At 43.3% G+C, this 19,612-nt stretch overlaps 1 protein-coding gene across 1 annotated transcript; it reads left to right on the top strand.

Moving 5' to 3' along the window:
- The first annotated feature begins 4 nt into the window (after nt 1-4).
- UXT (ubiquitously expressed prefoldin like chaperone) lies at nt 5-19,247 on the top strand. Its single transcript, XM_089675172.1, has 6 exons — nt 5-161; nt 4,955-5,036; nt 10,442-10,509; nt 15,898-16,005; nt 16,088-16,151; nt 19,002-19,247. Exons 1-6 carry the CDS (start codon nt 28-30, stop codon nt 19,035-19,037), a joined length of 492 nt encoding a protein of 163 aa, XP_089531298.1. The 5' UTR covers nt 5-27; the 3' UTR covers nt 19,038-19,247.
- Nucleotides 19,248-19,612: the final 365 nt, after the last annotated feature.

Genomic DNA, 19,612 nt, shown 5'->3' with positions numbered 1-19,612 from the left:
TTAGCCGGGCTTCCGCCTGGAAGCAACATGGCCGCCCGGGCGCCTTGCGTGATTGCGCCTCACGTGAAGCCCGGAAGTGGCCCGTGGGCTGCTCGTGCCATGGAGGAGAAGGTGCTGAGATACGAAGCCTTCGTGACTGACACCCTGCAGCGGGACCTGAGGTGTGAAGCACAGCCTTCCCTACCAAGTGATCTCTCCCTCTAACTTCACACAGAAACACGTGACCCCTACCTCTGCTTGTCACCTGACTTCATGTTGGCCAGAGCTGGCCATAGATACACAGATTGGGCTCAACAACCCAACTCAGCCTTGGTCACCCAGATATTCAGCCACGAAACTGGTGACCCCTCAACCCCAACCAAAGCTTCCAAATTGTTAGAGGGTCATGGACTTCTGATAAGCGTCTTCCATCCCATCACCGTCTCGGGTATAATATGGCCATAATAAGGGTCTTTAGGGCTTCAGATGTGTGGTAGCCGACATTTCTGACTTGTCTCCTTTAAGCTGACCATAGATGGCACAATCTGATTGTACAATGTACTTTAACCCTTTCAGTGCACTTATGACACTGGCTCCATCATCGGCATGTAAACAGACTACTAGCTGCTACAGCAGCCCGGGTTTTGTTTACATTTTTTTCTCCTGACTGCCAGCTTGCTTCTAGATAGAAGTAATTTACTTCTACATGCAGAGGAAGGTGAGCACCCCCTCCCCGCTTCCCCAGCTATGTATCCCAGTTACACCTGTCCCTCCTAGGTGCCCAGGACCATCGTGGCAGGTGTCAGGATAAACATTCACTCCCTGATCTCCTCTGGGTAATATGAACCCCAAAGTGCTCAGCTCTGATCACTTCCTGGTTCAAAGCTGTCAAACCCCATCCCTGTGCCTTCTGGGAGAAAAACATCTGGAAGTGGCCCGGGGGCTGCTTGTACCATGGAGGAAAAGGAGCTGAGATATGAAGCCTTCGTGTCTGACACCCTGCAGTGGGACCTGAGGTGTGAAGCACATGATTGGCCTTCCCTACCACATGATCTCTCCATTCCTCCCCAACTTCACACAGAAACACATGACCCCCTACCTCTGACTTCATGTTGGCCAGATCACTTCCTGGTTTAAAGCTGTCAAACCCCACCCTCTGCCTGTTGAAGAAGCTAATCAAGTACAGTCTGTGCTCAGTTAGCTTCAGCAGAGTATAGAAGGAACATTGGGGCTCTAACAGACCCCTGATGTTGTTTTTTAAAGTGGTTATAAAGGTGACCTTTTTTCTTAAAAAAACAAACATGTCATATTTGCCCGATCCGTGCAGTGGAATTGAATAGATTGGGCCCGATCCTCCTCTTCTCGGGTCCCTCTTCGGCACTCCTGGCTCTTCATCTCTGTCCAGTGCCCCCATAGGAAGCCACTTGTGTGTGCTCACTCCCGAGCCTCACTGCTGCGTCCATTAACATAGACAGCGGGACTCAGCCCCACCCCCGATCCCTCGTCCCTGGCTTTGATTGACAGCAGTAGGAGCCAATGGCTCCCGATGCGCCTGCAAAGCCAGTGAGACCTGGAAGTGAACGGAGAGAAGAGCTGCAGACATGACCAACGGTGGACCGAATGAGAGCTCAGTTAAGTAAAAGGAAGAGGGGGTGAAGGATACTGATGCCTTAGGCTACTTCCACACTGATCTGTAGCAAAAATGGATATGCATTTTTGCAACTCTTTTACCGCATCTTTTACAGGACATGTGACTCAAAAAGCACACTAAAAACACAATGGGGGTGTGTTTTTGATGAGTTTTTGTTGTGTTTTCCATTCTTTTCAATGGGAAGGTGTGTTTTTTGGTGCAAAACTTTTACCACACCAAAAATGCAGCAAGCAGGATTTTTAAAAAATACACCAGACCTGCAAAAGATCAGTGTGAATAGTTCCATAGGAATACATGGTCACGAGTTTTTCTTCCACTTTTTTTTTTTAACGCAAAAGCGGGAGAAAAACGGATCAGTGTGAAAGCAGCCTAAACATTTTTTAATGCATTAAGGTAAAAATTGGTTAGTCTTTATAACCACTCTAAAGAGAACCTACTATCACATAGAGGGCTTGTCAGTCCCTTATGATAGCAATAAAGCTAAGTTAAAAAAAGAAGAAAGTGTTTAAAAATTAAAGTGGTTGTAAAGACTGAAGGTTTTTTTTATCTTTATGTATTCTATGCATGATGGTAAAAAGTCTTTTGTGTGCAGCAGTGCCCCCAGCCCCCTCAATACTTCTCATCGTGATCCAGTGATGCGAATGACAGGTTCGACTGTCCCAGGTCTCTGCCTCCTCATTGGATAGGACAGCAAGCGGGAGCCATTGGATCCCGCTGCTGTCAATCACAGCCAGTCAGCCAATCAGAGAGGGGAGTGGGGCCAAGCCACGGCTCCGTGTGTGAATGGACACAAGGAGCAGCGGGTGCCCCTGTAGCAAGCTGCTTGCTGTGGGGGCACCCGACAGGAGGGAGGAGCCAGGAGTGTCTGCAAGGGACCCGAGAAGAGGAGGATCCAGGCTGCACTGGGCAAGACCACTGCACACAGCAGGTAAGTATAGACATGTTTGTTATTTTACAGAAAAAAGAACCTTTAGAATCGCTTAAAGTTTATTAAAATTATTTATACACCCCAAAGAAATTTACCAGCCCCCACGTGCACATACACACACATAAACACAAATTTACACATTAGGTTTGCATGCATATGAAATCACTCATATTAGGTATCACCCACCACACTCACGAGTCAGAGCAGTAAGTCTAGGGTCATTGTTAATTGTACATTGGTAAGGCTTTTAAAGCAACCTCATCTTTTATATTTTCCCCAAAGTATTATAACATGTTTGTGTGCATTGAAAGGAATTTGAGTGTTTTTTTCTTTAACTGAAAGTACAGTTTTGATAAACAGTTCAGCAAAAATGTAAAGTAACAAAAAAAGTACCACCATTTCATTATCCAGGGTCTCTGCCTTGAGAAAATGTATAATGTTCTGGGGGTTTTACATGATGTCCAGGCCTAAAATGTGTATTTAATATGTACAAAAAAAGTGGCAACAAAAGGGTTAAACCAGCAGCCAGAACAGAGTGTTTGTTATCAGCCAAGTGCTCAGGCAGCAGGATACAGGTTCATCCTCTACAGGGGCATTACAGCTTGACCCTGGACTGATATTTCTGCCCTGACAGGGAGATAATAATTATTATTATTATTATACAGGATTTATACAGCGCCAACAGTTTGCTCAGCGCTTTACAATATAACGGGAGACAATTATTATTATACAGGATTTATATAGCGCCAACAGTTTGCTCAGCACTTTACAATATAACGGGAGACAATACAGCAACAATACAGTTCAATACAAGAGGGATAGGAGGGCCCTGCTCCTTGGAGCTTACAATCTAAGAGGGAGGGGCTGGTGGTACAAAAGGTAGTAACTGTGAGGGATGGACTGGTAGGAGGAATAGAAGATTCCATTATTAGCTGAGGGCAGGATAGGCTTCCCTGGAGAGATAGGTTTTCAGAGATCACCTAAAAGTAGGCAGAGTAGGCGATAATCTGACAAATTGGGGTAGAGAGTTCCAGAAGATGGGGGAAGCTCTGGAGAAGTCCTGGAGATGTGCATGGGAGGAGGAGACAAGGGAGATAGAGAGCAGGAGGTCGTGGGAGAAGTGGAGAGGATGGTCTGGGTGATATTTGGAGACAAGATTGGTGATGTAATTGAGGGCAGAGTTTTAAATGGCTTTATATGTTATTGTTAATGTTTTGAATTTTATTTGTTGGGTAATGGGAAGCCAGTGGAGGGATTGGCTGAGAGGGGTGGCAGATACAGAACGGTTAGTAAGGTGGATGAGTCTGGCAGCAGCATTCATGATAGACTGAAGAGGGGATAGCCTGCGATGAGGTAGGCCAACAAGGAGGGAGTTACAATAGTCAAGGTGAGAGATAATTGATGCAAGTGAATAACAGCACACACAGCCAGGATTGAGAGATGAGATCAGGCTCTACTTTTTTAACAGAGAAAAACAAACAGAGAGTGCACCGGCCTAGTGCATTACCTTAAAAATGTTTAGTGAATGTTAATAATAAGTATTGTACTCACAAATGATCAATAAATAAAAGGCACGTCATAAAGGAACAGCTCTGTCCAATTCAAACTGCTTGTCTGTATGTAGTGACAACTCTGGACATCCAAAAGGCTGACGCGTTTCAAGGACTAGCCTCTTCCTCAGAGCCACTTTTGAGGGCAGCAAGGCGTGTGCATATCCCAAGAATTTCGATATGTGGTCCTAATGACATTGAGTCCATCCCCAAGTGCAGGAGTAACTGGGTTTTCCACTTCTACTATACTTTTTTAACGAGATAAAAACAAAGCTTTCGATTCTTACGAAGAATTGGATCTCTTTAAACTGAAGCTGTCATGAGAACAATATGGGGCCTGCCGTTGCCTTATGAAAATGCTAGATCTCTGGCTGTTACGTTAACACACCTGGTTTGGTATGTGAGAAACTGGCCATTAATTATGACTAGCTCCCCTCATTCCCATGTGACTTTGGTAATTGACCGCTCACTAATCCAGTGTTGAATTGTGGAAGGCAGGGGGCATGGTGTCACATATTCCTCCTTAATTGTTTTTTCTTGGGGCTCCAGTGGCGGACTTGCCTGGCTTGAGACAGCACTAAAGGCAAGAGCAGGCACTTTATATCTTGCTATCTTTTAGGAAGACCCACTAATCACAACAAGCGGGGGGACCTTACTGAGCAACTGGCTCTTAATGGTGACCTAGAAAACAATGGCCAGCTAGATAATAACAGTATTCTTTAATCCTCCATCACATTTCTCTTTCAAATGGGGTTTCTGCTTATAAACTGTCTGCAATGGCTGTATGTAAATGTTTGGGAACTTTCATAGCCAGTATTAATTATGGTCAAATTGTTTTCATCACAGGAAAGTGTTGGAGAATCGGGATAGCGTCTATGAGAAGATCAGCCAGTATTTGCAGTTAAAGAACATCATTGAGAGGTTGCAGGTAAAATGCACCAGCATGATGTTGGATGCACTGGAGACCTATAGCAGAGAGGGGCTTTTACACCCAGAGAGGACTGCCCATAGGAGGTGCCAAGTCATTTTTTCTGCCTAGTGTCCTCCTGTAGGTGGGGCTATAAAACCCTGCTTCATTAACCTCCCTAGCGGTCCGATTATTTCAGATTTTTGGTGCTGAAAGCGGTACCATTATTTTGCATGGAAATATGTAGTTTTTTTATTGTAGGCTGTAATTTTTAGGAATAACTCACTGAAATCTGTCTGAACAAGAGTCTATTCAACATCCCGGGTATGATAAAATTTGAAACACGAAATCATAAATTATAATTTAATAAATAATCATAAAAAATAATAATATAATAATAATACATTTAATTCAATAATATAATCAAACCAAAAACACTGAAATTTGAAATAGAGCGCCAAGTTCGCACATTACTGAGCAAAGTCGCAAAATCGTTTTCAGTGTCTGATGATGAATTTCTCCACGAATCATTATCACTCAATTCTGCAAGTGGTTCTGATTTACTATCGCTGTTCTCTAGCTGATCTAAACCCGCTTTTGACCTAAAGGGACACTTTTTGGACGCCATGGACATTTCTCAGTTTCCAGGCAGAAAGAACAGACAAAATGCAGGCAGGGCACAGGACAAAGCACTAGGGACAATATGTATGTGAAATGGTTTGAAACAGCAATGTTTTACTATGAAAAATGTGTTTTGAAAAAAATGAAATTTTTTAAAATTTTCAAATTTCCCGCCGCTGGCGGTGCCCGTATGTCCCGACGACACAGGGACCGGACACAGAAGCCGGATGCTGGCATCGCCCGGAGGAGATGGCCGGGGACGCTGCAGGGGACACATCGCGGGAGCGAAGAACAAGGTAAGCTCTGCAGGGACTCCCTATGCAGCGCCGCATGGTAAACCCGAGTTTAGCTCGGGGTTACCGCTTTTGGCACTGACATTTTACCCCAAGCTACACTCGGGAATACTGCTAGGGAGGTTAATGTTAGAGGAAGCTGCTGTGTCCGTCAATGAACTTAGAGAAAGGGATTTTTTGGTGAGTATAACAAAATCCCTTTTTTTTTTCTTTGTTCAGCCTGCTGGGTTGAACAAAAATAAAATGAATGTGTATACCAGGCTTTAGTGTTCATATAAATTTTTTTTTTTAAGAATAAGCACCTATTTAGACAAAATGCATTTATTCCATTCCCCCTCACTCCAGGATGCATACTTACCGTATTTGCTGGCGTATAAGACGACTTTTCAACCCGTGAAAATCTTCTGAAAAGTCGGGGGTCGTCTTATACGCCGGTATACGGCGAGCCGGTGTCAGGGCGCCACTTTTTCGAGGGGCGGTGTCCTCCAATGGACACTAAGTACAGGGGTGGGCAGAGGGGCTGCTGTACCTTACCTGGCTCCGGTCCCACGACGATCCGGTCCAGGAAGCGCGGCTGCTCCTTCTTTCAGTTCGGCCGCTCGATGGTTGCGTGGCCGCTCGGCTCCGCCTCCTCACCGGTGATTGGGCGCCAGCGCACACAGGCGACCAATCACCGGCGAGGAGGCGGAGCCGAACGGCCCCGCGAAAATCAAGCGGCTGAACTGAAAGAAGGAGCAGCCGCTCCTCTCCCCCACTGACACTAACGATGGGGCACTATTCCTCCTCCACTGACACCAATGATGGGGCACTATTCCTCCTCCCCACTGACACCAATGATGGGGCACTATTCTCCCCACTGACACCAATGATGGGGCACTATTCCTCCCCCACTGACACCAATGATGGGGCACTATTCTCCCCACTGACACCAATGATGGGGCACTATTCCTCCTCCACTGACACCAACGATGGGGCACTATTCCTCCTCCCCACTGACACCAATGATGGGGCACTATTCCTCCCCCACTGACACCAATGATGGGGCACTATTCCTCCCCCACTGACACCAATGATGGAGCACTATTCTCCCCACTGACACCAATGATGGGGCACTATTCTCCCCACTGACACCAATGATGGGGCGCTATTCCTTCCACTGATACCAATGATGGGGCGCTATTCCTCCCACTGACACCAATGATGGGGCGCAATTCTTCCCAATGACACCAATGATGGCGCACTATTCCTTCCACTGATACCAATGATGGGGCACTATTCCTCCCACTGACACCAATGATGGGGCGCAATTCCTGCCACTGATACCAATGATGGGGCGCTATTCCTCCCACTGACACCAATGATGGGGCGCAATTTCTGCCACTGATTCCAATGATGGGGCGCTATTCCTGCCACTGATACCAATGATGGGGCGCTATTCCTCCCACTGACACCAATGATGGGGCGCTATTCCTCCCACTGACACCAATGATGGGGTGCTATTCCTCCCACTGACACTAATGATGGAGCGCTATTCCTCCCACTGACACTAATGATGGGACACTATTCCTCCCACTGACACCAATGATGGGGCACGATTCTTCCCACTGACACCAATGATGGGGCACTATTCCTCCCACTGACTAATGATGGGGCACTATTCCTCCCACTGACACTAATGATGGGACACTATTCCTCACACACTGACACTACTGATGGGGCACCATCATTGGTGTCAGTGGGAGGAATAGTGCCCCATCATTGGTGTCAGTGGATGAAATAGTGCCCCATCATTAGTGTCAGTGGGAGGAGTAGTACCTCATCATTGGTATCAGTGGGAGGAATAGTGCCCCATCATTGGTGTCAGTGGGAGGAATAGCACCCCATCATTGGAATACCATACTGAAATACCATACCATATTGAAATCAAATCTGATGTTTTTTCATTTTTATTTGGTGTGCGTTGGAAGAGGGGTAGTCTTATACGGCGAGTATAGCTCAAACCCTATATTTTAACAGGAAAAGTAGGGGTCGTCTTATACGCCCAGTCGTCTTATACGCCGGCAAATACGGTACCTACATGTCATAGCCCTCAATAATGTTTACATCCTTCTTGCTGAATCTTTTTGCACTGCCTGCTCTGTGTAATCATTCATAATAGACATCCAGGCAGAAGATGCCTAGGGCGCAGCCAGCTCAGAGAGGATTTTACAAGCAGAATGTGAACATTATGAGCCACAGTTTGTATATAAATGTATTTGTGCGGCAGATTGTTGACTTTTATGTTAAAGTGCATTTATCTTTCAAAGGGGCTGTGCAAAAATATTAACTTTCTTGCTGGGTGACATGCTTGTCAGTGTACCCACACATGAGCATTCATTCTTGTTTGAAAGTGAAACAGCTTCATGTGTCAATACTTGTCCAATCGTTTTGCACTGGCCTGCAGTTAATTTAGTTATAAGGGTACCATTGATTGATTCTGACAGCCTAAGACCCCTTTCAGATAGGAAAGACTCCACCCCGATCAGCAAGGGATCAGCTCACAGATCTCCTGCTGATCGGAGCAGAGCAGGCAGATGATACATCCATGTCTGCTCAGTTTATGCAGAGCGGACACTGACAGAATCCTCTCTGCTCTGTGGGCGGCTGTGAGTAAACAGACTCCGCTGTCCATTTACACCCAACTACCCTCCGATCCTACCCACCTAAACGGAAGAGGACAGATCCCCTTCCATTTTTTTTTTTTTTAGCAGACTGGATCAGACCCATAGGTAAGTAGGTGCAAACAGACACAAGTCAATTTACACCCACCTGTCCGTGGAGGTGAATGGACCTTACGATCAGGTCCGCCTGAAAAATTGACAGGCAGACCTGATCAGACGCACCTTTTGAAAGGGGCCAAACCTGTGCTTTGCCCATTCAGGACAAAGCAACAGAACATGTGGCAATGCTAAGTCAATCAGTGCTTTCACACAGGAGTCCGTGACCCTGTGTAAGCTTCATTTTGCATGAGCAAAGCACAGGCTCACTTTACAAGGAATGTACAGTGTTTTTTATTTATATATTTATTTATTAAAGTTAGGGCTAAAAAAATTAAAACATTTTAACATATAGAAATTTTTTAAATTGGAATTAAACTGATCTATATATATTTTTAATGAGCCCCCAGTAGGTTTATGCCATAATGTATTAGTATACACTGCTTATTAGCTCATTATGGCAGATTTGCCTCTCAAACAAAGCCCTCCAGCTTTGTTCTGTCAGCACTCGGCATGTCCATCTTCTCCCAGTCTTCCTTCCCAGTTCGCTCTGTTTGGCTGCCTAAATCGCCAAGCAGCATTGACATCACTCCTGTGCGTGCGTACGCACGGGAGTCGCTTCATCACAACACAGAGCAATACCATAAATGTACTCTTAGCTGTGCATGTGTGGCTCAGTGCACATTAATGCTGACAGGCCTGGGGAAGCATTTATGACAGAAGAGGCTAATAGGGTCTCTTCGGTCATAAAAAAGTGCCTGTCAGCAGATTTAAAAAAAAGTTGATTAACTTTAATTCCACTTTAAAATTAATATATAATAAATCCTCAATAACGTGTCCAAATATACACAAAAAACAAATTAATTTCATATTTTGAAAGTAAATTGAAAAAAACTTGTTGAGAAAATTCAGTAGCTTAAACTGCAATTTAGACAAACAGTTGTATAATTCAGACTAGGGACTCTCTCTTTCTGTACTGCTCTGTCTGAGGTTTCAATCACAAAGAGCAAACCTCAAGGCAAGCGGTTTCTGCCGTCTGTCTCTTTAGCTAGTTAATAGTGCTCTAAAAATCCTTTGCAATGTATTGAATGTTTAAGCAAAGATTGTATATAATATACAACATCAGTTTAAACACTTTAAAATTATAAATGGTAAAAAGGTAGAAATGACCCCGGACCATTATAGTTTCTCCATAAAGGAGAAATTCAACCATATCTATAGCGTTCCTCATTCTTCTCCCCTCTTTCTTAGAGAATTGGGTGTTTACTACCTTTTTTGTGCTGCACCTAGACCAGAATGATGTTGTGCTGTGCTTCCTTATGGGATTCACAACAATTTGATGCAAGGTGCAAGCGTGGTGCGAGAATTTGAATGTGCACAGATGTCCCGCAGGTGTTTTGGATATGGCAGAGACCTGTGGCACCGTTGGTCACACACAGGGCGTTTCTGCACATGTGCAAACAAACCACAGACACCATAAGGTTCTTTGCTAAGACTCGGCATGGTGTGTCTGCACATGTGCAGAAATGCTACGCATCTTTGCATGTGCCAGATAATGAAGAATGGGAACACCAAAGGATGAGTGGAGGATAACAATTTTCCTGGGTGAAGTCCTGCTTTATAGTGGACTTATTTAAAAAAATCTAACTTCACAGGAATCATATCCAGTTTGTACCAAACATTGAAATACCAAATCTATAGACCTGTGATCATTTCTTATGTAGTATTTGGCTTTTAATTATTTTTCTCACCATAGGAATTAGAATCTGGACCTTTAAAAACCCAGGTCGACTTGGGCTGTAACTTCTATGTGAATGCGGAAGTGTAGGTATTCTTTACTATTGTAGATGTATATGTATATAGGATGTATAAATGCTAGAGTGAGGGAAAGGCATCTGTGTTGTCGTTGAAAAATCATCATTTCTCTACTGAATATCTGCCACTTCTAGCAGTTTCCCAGCCAGGTCCCTGAGGTTCTCCAGGGAACCAGATGATCCTTCTGGGGCTCATAGATACTACAGTGGCTTTGGGGAAATTATAAAGCATCTGTAACATTTGTAAATATAAAATTAGTGTGTTGCTTTACATTGTTTTTTTTTTGGGGGGGGGGGGGGGTTTGGATGTATCTAGACCTACCTCTGGGCCAACACGTTATGTTATCTAAAGCTCTATAGGAACACATCACAGCTAAAGTAAATTCTTTTGTGCTGTGTATGTATTGTGGATATTGGATTGCTTGCTGGGAGCCATGCTTTGTTTTCTTATTTCATTTCACATGACTAACCCAGCATGGGAAATACATTCTAATAGACTGGAAAAACACATGGATTTAAAGCTGAACTCCAAGCAACCAGCTAAATACCATTGAGATCCATACATCAAAATGCAGCAGCATGTAGCCATCCCCATCCCCAATCAACAGACGTATCACATGATTGACTTCTGTTGAAGGGTTTTGCTGTTTGGAGGGTCACGAAATGACCCGCCTATGGCCAACTGTATGCAGCAGTAACACACACCCAGTCTGGTGACCATTCTTTTCTCTGTTACAGGTAATTGACACAGTAAGGTCACCTCCCTGTCCCCAGCCTATTAGACTTTACATTTGATTACCAGTCACACTGATACTTTCATGCTGGGTACACATGGGTCGATTATCGGCTGAAATCAGCCAATACAGTGGAACAGCCTTTCTCAACTAGGGTGCCTTGAGGTTTCTTTAGGCAAAATGTCTAAAAATGTCTAAAAAGATTGCCCAAAACTTGTATACAAGTCAGCGGGTGGAACAAGCCTGCCTTTTAGTTACACAAAGCCACAGGTTTTCATTGTGCACCATTACAACCTTCTAGCCACCGGTGTCCATACAACCAATGACATCATCAGATGATAAGGAGGATGTTGGTTGCCTGCACAGCATGCTTGTTTGACCCTCCCCTGCCCCTCTCCATCAGTTCTGGGGTCACATTAGCTCAGTGATGGAGAAAAACTGAGGGAGAAGAGAAACACTGGAATACTAGTCAGTACCAGTGTGCAAAAGTGTATTTGCTTTGGAAGAATAAATCACCGCTAATGTTGGGTGTCCTACATGTGTGGGTGTCGCTGTGGTATATAAAACTATTAGAATAGTTTTTCACATTTTAGAATGGGGTGCCCTTTTAAAATTAGGTACAGTCTAGAGGCACCCCATTTTAGAAGGGGGTGCCTCAAAACTGACCATATTTTTGAGGGGTGCCTCTGGACTGTCCATAATTTTAAAGGGTGCCTTGACTGAAAAAAGGTTGAGAAACACTGCAGTGGAAACTGGCTGACTTTCAACCCGTGTACAGCTGCCTGTCCAAGAGATGCTGATCTCACAACCGGCATCTGTCAAATGAGCATGCTGGAAATCCAATGGCTTTGAGCGCTGATCAGTTTGTCCTGGCGGGAGGACAGTCCCCCTGTCAGAACTCAATAGCACAGTGGGGCAGAAATCTAAAACTTGCTGTCATCCATAGGAGGTGTAAATATGTTAGAGCTAAACTGTTAAACCCCTTGCCCTCCTGAGGAGTTACCCCCCTTAATGACCAGGCCTCTTTTTGCTACTCGGCGCTGCACTAATTCAGCTGATAATTGCGCGGTCATGCAATGCTGCACCCAAACGAAATTTACGTCCTTTTTGTCACACAAATAGAGCTTTCTTTCGGTGGTATTTGATCACTTGTGCGCTTTTTGTTTTTCACGCTATAAACAAAAAAAGACCAAAAATTTTGAAGAAAAACAATATTTTTTACTTTCAGCTATAAAAAATATATAGTAAATTCAAAGTTGGTTATAAATTTAGGCCAAAATGTATTCTGCTACATGTTTTTGGTAAAAAAAAATCCCAATAAGTGTATATTGAATGCTTTGTGTGAAAGTTATAGCGTCTACAAACTATGGTATAGATACTGCAATTTACGCCTTTTTTTGCTATACAGCGCTACGCTAGTTTAACGGACAATTGCGCGGTCATGCAATACGGCACCTCCTTTTTTTCCCACAAATTGAGCTTTCTTTCGGTGGTATTTGATCGCCTGTGCGTTTTTTATTTTATAAAAAAAAGGCTGACAATTTTGAGGAAAAAAACAATATTTTGGACTTTTTGCTATAAAACATGTCCAGTAAAAAAAAATGTAAAAATCAAATTTAGTCATAAATTTCTGCCAAAATGCATTCTGCGACATGTCTTTGCTAAAAAAAAAACCAATACATGTAAATTAATTGGTTTACGTTTACGTGAAAGTTATAGCGTTTACAAACGGCGGGAAAGATACTGGGATTTTTAAATTTTTTTTATACTAATAATGGCGGCGATCAGAGACTTATGGCGGCGATCAGTGACTTATGGCGGTGATCAGCAACTTATGGCGGGACTGCGGGGCTACGGTGGACATTCTGACACTGGGGGGAACTGACTTGGGGTCACTGACATCCTTAGTGAGATCAATACAGTGATCAGTGCAAAAAAAAAAACACTGACACTGTACTAATGGCACTGGGGAGGAAGGAGTTAACTTTATTATTCAGTGAAAGGGTTAACTGTTTGAGGGGAGTGTTTTACTAGGGGGCGGGGGTGTGTACTGCACAGAGACACACTGATCCGGACAGATAAACTCTTCTTTCTCGATCAGCGTGTCAGAAGCTGTTAGGGAACTGACAGAAAGCACAGCTACTGCAGCTGTGCTCTCTGTCAGCGATTGCCGCCGATCGCCGGGACATAGCCGGTAACGACCGGTTGTGACCCGGCGACTGACATCCACGGCCATGATCAGCGGGACAGGTAGGGCGGAGGCGCGCCTCACGCGCGCCACCTACCTGTTTTGAAAACACACGTTTTAAAACATGGTTTTGCCCAGCCGTGCCGCCCTGACGCCGTATTTCTACAGTGGCTGAGCGGCATGTTGTTAAAGGATATCTAAACCCAAGAACCAAAATGTAACATATCAGTCCTTAGATGTGGTGGCTGTTTGAGTTTTTATGTTCTAGGCTAAGAACATTTTTCAGCAAGTACAGAAAACATTTGTTGATCCTGCCAAAAATACTGTGTTCTTGTCACTTTCTGTGAACTGAACTGGAAGTAGAACAATGGTATCTTCTTTCTGTTAATTACTGATCTCTAACCCCCCCATGCAATGAAGATAAAGAGAGGAAGACATATTTGAAGTCCAGCCTAGTGTGACAAACATAGGGTTGTGATTGTAGCCATGCAGGCACAGTAAGTGTGTTATGTGAAGAATTACCAGGTGAAAATAAAGAAAAAGGCAGCATTAAAGAAGCAGTGTGCTTACAGTGAAACAGACACAGCCAACTATGTAAAACAGCACACAGTTAACCCTTTGATCGCCCTACATGTTAACCCCTTCCTGCCTAGTTCCATTAGTACAGTGTCAGTGCTGTTTATTAGCACTGATCACTGTATTGGTGTCACTGGGGATGTCAGTGACACCAAGTCAGTTCCCCCCCAGTGTCAGAATGCCCGCCGCAGTTCCGCTATAAGTTGCTGATCGACGCCATTACTAGTAAAAAAAAAATCCCAGTATATATACCACCATTTGTAAACGCTATAACTTTCACGTAAACCAATTAATTTACACGTATTGGGATTTTCTTTAGCAAAGACATGGAGCAGAATACATTTTGGCTTAAATTTATGATGAAATTTTATTTTTTAAATTTTATTACTGGACATGTTTAATAGCAGAGTCAAAAATATAGTTTTTTTTCTTAAAATTGTTGGGCTTTTTTTTTTATAGTGCAAAAAATAAAAACCGCAAAGGCGATTAAATACCACAGACAGAAAGCTCCATTCGTGGGGGAAAAAAAGGACATCAATTTCATTTGGTTGCAGTGTTGCATGACCGCGCAATTGTCAGTTAAAGTAACGCAGCGCTATAACGCAAAAAATGGCCTGGTCAGGAAGGGGGGTGAATCTTGTGGAGGGCAAGTGATTTTAACTAGTGCTCTGCTGGACACTGGTAGAGGTCACAAGACTGCTCTAACTGCTGATGAGAAAAGGTATTTAGCAGTTTATATTTACTAAAATAATTGCACTCCTATGTTGTCTGTACTGTGGAAGACCAGATATAGTGGATTTAGGGTCCTGGGTTTAGTAACACTTTAAAGCAATATTTAACCGAAGCGAAAACATTTATTGTGTTGCAGCTTACCAATTTTTAAATGTGATGGTTGCATCAGTTTTCCTTTTTTCTATTTTCATCTAGTAATCTGGTCAATAAGTCTATTGTTTTTCAACAGAAAAGCTCTCTTACTGTTACAGGGTGAGACAGGCCATTTAACACTGGCAGAGATGCTTAAAATGACCTTTATCCCTGTATAAATCCTATATAATAATCCCAAAAGGAAAAAAATTATTTGCTGCAACAGCTTATAAAGTATTAGCTGGAGTTCAGCTTCAATTTGCTAGTGTTTTTAAATCTGATAGTACATCTAACACTTCCCTCCTCCCAGGCTGACAATGCTACCGTCCAAATCTGCCTTCTGTGCTCCTTCATCCAGAGTGGTGTCTGTGTAAGGCCCCTTTCACACGAGCGGACCAATGGGGTCCGCCTGTCAGTTTTCCAGGCGAACAAGATCGGTCCATCCATAGACTTCGGTCCATCCATAGACTTCAGTGGGCCTACGAGCGTATATGGGCAATAATCCACTAACACCCACCAGCATCCAATCCGATCCTGTATGCCAAAAACAGACAGATCAGATGACAGTCGGGTGGAAATGGACAGGCGGTCTGTTTCCATCTGGCCGTCCCATTGAAATCAGCGGGCAGTGTCTGTGTCCGCTCTTCAGCAGCAGAGCAGACAGAGACCTGTCATCCGCCTGCTTAGCGGGGATCAGCGGAGAGATCCCCCGCTGAGCAGGCAGATCACGGTGACGGATCCGCCCCATCTGAAAGGGGCCTAATACAGGAAATGTGTTACTGTCCAGCTCACCAGGTGAAAACAAGGGGGAAAAAAAGCCTTAAAAAAAAGAAAACTAATGCAGCCACCACATCTAATGATTGGCCACCAGCCTGGCTGAGCTTTGTAAATTATGGGACAGCATGGACAAACATACAAATTCTTTGAGAGGTAAAACACTTCTTACATATGTATTTCTTGCATGGATTTAATTGTTTGTCTGAAGTTTAGTTTTAAATGCGCGATAACATATTTTTTCTTGGGGTTTTTTTGCCAGTCCTGACTCATCGAAGATATTCCTGGCTTTGGGTTTTGGATTTTTTGCTGAACTAACGCTGGATGAAGCGCTAAAATTTATCGAAAAGAAGAACAAAATGCTGACTCAGTAAGAAAATCTGTGACAGCTCCTTATGCAAAACGATGTGCTCTGTAACTTTCTGCTTTTTAATTATTACTTTATTTTCCAGAATTAGTGAAAATCTGACCAAGGATGCTGCAAATATTAAGGCCCACATCAGACTGGTCCTGGAGGTAAAAATTAATCACCTGCTGTGTGCTTATTCTTCTGTCTAAAGCTCCCAGATATTACAGTGTGTGTCAGATAATAAAGGTGTGCAGATTACAGATTCTGTAAGCAAAGGAACAAGACGCATGAGGAGGATAGAAACCTGTTCCAAAAAGTTTAGATTTCAGAATATCTTAAGCTATTTATATGGAAGAAATCAATCAAATATCCAATTAACTTCAAAGGATTAAAGCACATTTGAATGCTTTTTATTTATTATTGTAATCTAGTCAGGCAGCAATACAAGTGCTGTTTTTTTGTAAATTGAATTTCTTGCTTTTAGTTAAAAGAGGAGTTGACAGTCATGTTCACCTTGGTGGATACTCCAATACTAACCAGAAACCAGCGCTCAAACCTTCTTGCTGCACTCTAAATACGGAATCTAGGACTTGCTGAGTTGCCGCCCTTGATAGATCGGGGAATCTTGGTACTAGCAGAAAAGAACAAAACAGAGCGCACTCTCCTCGTGCATTAATGTGATAGTAAGAAATGTATTATAAAAATACAAATGCATACTCACAAACCAAAAAGGTCATAAAAACAGAGACAAGGAGTCAAAGATGCCAGTCATGGGCAACATAGGTCCTCGGGTAAAGTGTTATTGTGTTTCGGGAGTCGAACTCCCTTCCTCAGAGCAATAGATCTATGCTCTGAGGAAGGGAGTTCGACTCTTGAAATGTGTTAGTACTTTACCCGAGGACCTATGTTGCCCATGACTGGCATATTTGACTTCTTGTCTCTGTTTTTATGACCTTTTTGATTTGTGAGTATGTATTTTTTATAATAAATTTCTTACTATCACGGTAATGCGCGAGGAGAGTGCGCCCTGTTTTGTTCTTTTCTGTTTTCACCTTGGTGGGTGCAGCATCGATTCAATGCTGCCTCTAAGAGCGAGAATTAAATGATCAAAGATCACTCAGTTCTCAGTCTCCAGCGAGCAGAGAGCTGGTGACCTGCAGTCACTGGCTCTGTGCTCTGCTCCTCCAGTTCTCACTGGAGCGTTGGGTTGAGCAGGGGCTGGACGAAGCTGGCTCAGGCTCTCAGCGACTCGCTGAGAGGCTGAGCTAGCTACCAGTCCAAACATCTAGGTGGATCCCAACAATAAAATCAGGATCCCTCCAAAGTGTGGACCGGCTCTCTGATGTCAGTCAACAGGAGACTTTAGCCTGCTGTCATCTGAACGAAGCGCACTCCTGTGAAACACAGGAGAAGTAGGTTCAAAAGAGCTTTTGCCCTACTTAAGTGCTTCAGCAAGCATTGAGACACCATGAGCTGGCAGCCCATGGGAGAGTTGGACCGCTGCTCTCATGTAATCAACAGCAGTGTTCAGAGATTAAGAGCCCTGTTGATTGGAGCAGTTTGTTGGGAGCATGTCAGATCACTGAAAACCTGGCCTGCTGCCCTTTGAGAGAGTGGGGGGTCCGACTCTCCTACACGTTGCAAGTACAGGCTGTTCTAACGGAGTTGGGCTTTAAAATACTTACCTATGTTCCTCCAGATGGAGCAGAAGCCAAAAGTATTATCTGTATTCAAAGTATCTTTTTATTTGGAGTTTTGACAGTAGTTAGAACTTGTATCAGCCCTGTATCGTTGTCTGTGCTCCCACGGTGGAGAATCCCCTTTTTGTCGTAGTAAACATCTCCAAGATAGTGATAAAGTGAGGGGAAACCCAGAATTGTACAGTTGTCATCAGAACAAGTGTTGAGGGAAACTCTTCAAATGGGGACACATGTTAAAATGATAAAGTCTAAGGGCCGGTGTCAATTGGCTTTGAGCTTGTGTCAATGACAGCAGTTGGACATCAAACTGAAATGCTTTTGAAATCATTCAAAATGTATTGACAGGTACATTTTACCAGCAGTTAACCTCCTTCTGACCTGTATTTGAGCTGATTTATATTGGTTTTGTGTTCCCACTATTGTGAGAATACAAAATCAGTAGAAACAATCAAAAGAACCTTGAAACAGTCCATAAGAGACTATTTGTTTTAGGGCCGGTTCACACTATAGAAACGCAGTCCAGATGCGTTTCCACATGCACGTTTTTGGCGCGTTCAGGTGTGTTTATGTTTCTTGAAGTATTTTTTATGCATTTCAGTTCATTTTTTCCTCTGCCTTTTTCTTCAATTGAAATAGGGACATGTGCGTTCCAGTGCATTTCTGATGTATTTTACCGTGTTCCAGTACAGTTCTGTGCAGAAAAAATGCAGCATGTTCTACTTTTTTTCTGCAACTGGAACTGCAAGCACTGATATGAACTATGACATTGACAACCATATAACCTACTTTCTGTGCATTTTGGATGCAGAAAAAAAGCAACCAAAACGCATGTAGTGTGAACTGGACCTCAATGTATGACCTCATTCACACACTGGCCCACATCACGAATAAGGCATTTGTTTATGTGCATAGAGCCACCCGCAGTTGTGCGCAGGCAGTCTGTGGTAATGAATGAATATGCAGCAGCTGCACAGACTCCAGAACACAGCCAATTTAGGTAGGTATGCAGGGGCAGATGTGCAACCATCCACTCCTGCACACCTGTCAAAATCAGCTGTGTGCTGAAGTCCATGCAGCCACTACATGTCCACTCGTTAACACAGGTTGCCTGTACACAGCCCCAGACAGACCCCTATGCATAAACAAATGAGGTACTCATGATGCACCTCTCTACCCATGTGAATGAGGCCTCACATATGTGATCTGCAGTAGCCAACTGACTATAATAACTTGCACACAGAGTGCTCATGTATGTACTTTTTACAGAAAACGATTGTAATACTTGTAACTCACAAAAGATTTCTTAAATATTTCTAGGGTCTGCGGGAATTACAGCAACTGCCTAATGAGTGAGTCAGGACCATACCGATGAGGGATCAGAAGTCTTGTCCTCTTGTGTCATTTTGCTGGATGATAGCATCTCAGCGATCTCCCCGCAGGAACTAAAGAGGCTCCTTTATGAGTGTGTCTGTTTACAGTCCGTTTACAAGTACAGTTCTGTTGTATTTTCTCTAGTGACCTGTGTTACAAGGTAAAAAAATTAAAGAAAAAACTGAGTTTGAATGGCTTGATGGTACTTTGTTTTCTTTTGTGGCCTTCTTACAAGCAAAGGATAACCATTTACTTGTAGGGGTCTGTTTATAAACACATTTTACATTATGCTTCATTTTGGCTTGCTTCAACAGGTTTTGTTTGCATCAAATGAGTTTTGCATTTTCATAGAAGTAAACAAATTACAAAATAAGTTACAAAAAGAAGTTACAAAAATTTTTTTTTTTAGTTTGACTAGGAATGGATTAAATTATCTGTTAGGTTGTTATTATTGATTTATCATTTCTTTTCGTGTGGCTTCTAAGACAGCAAGTGAGCAAATTCTTCCCAGTGAAGACACAGACAGCAATAAAACTCCTTGACCTCTCTGCGGCCTT

The sequence above is a fragment of the Staurois parvus genome, unplaced genomic scaffold, assembly GCF_062004578.1.
Source record: "Staurois parvus isolate SC_StPar_1 unplaced genomic scaffold, SC_StPar_1.0 ptg000154l, whole genome shotgun sequence".
Lineage (NCBI taxonomy): Eukaryota > Metazoa > Chordata > Amphibia > Anura > Ranidae > Staurois > Staurois parvus.
This window is presented reverse-complemented; position numbering and strand designations above follow the sequence as displayed.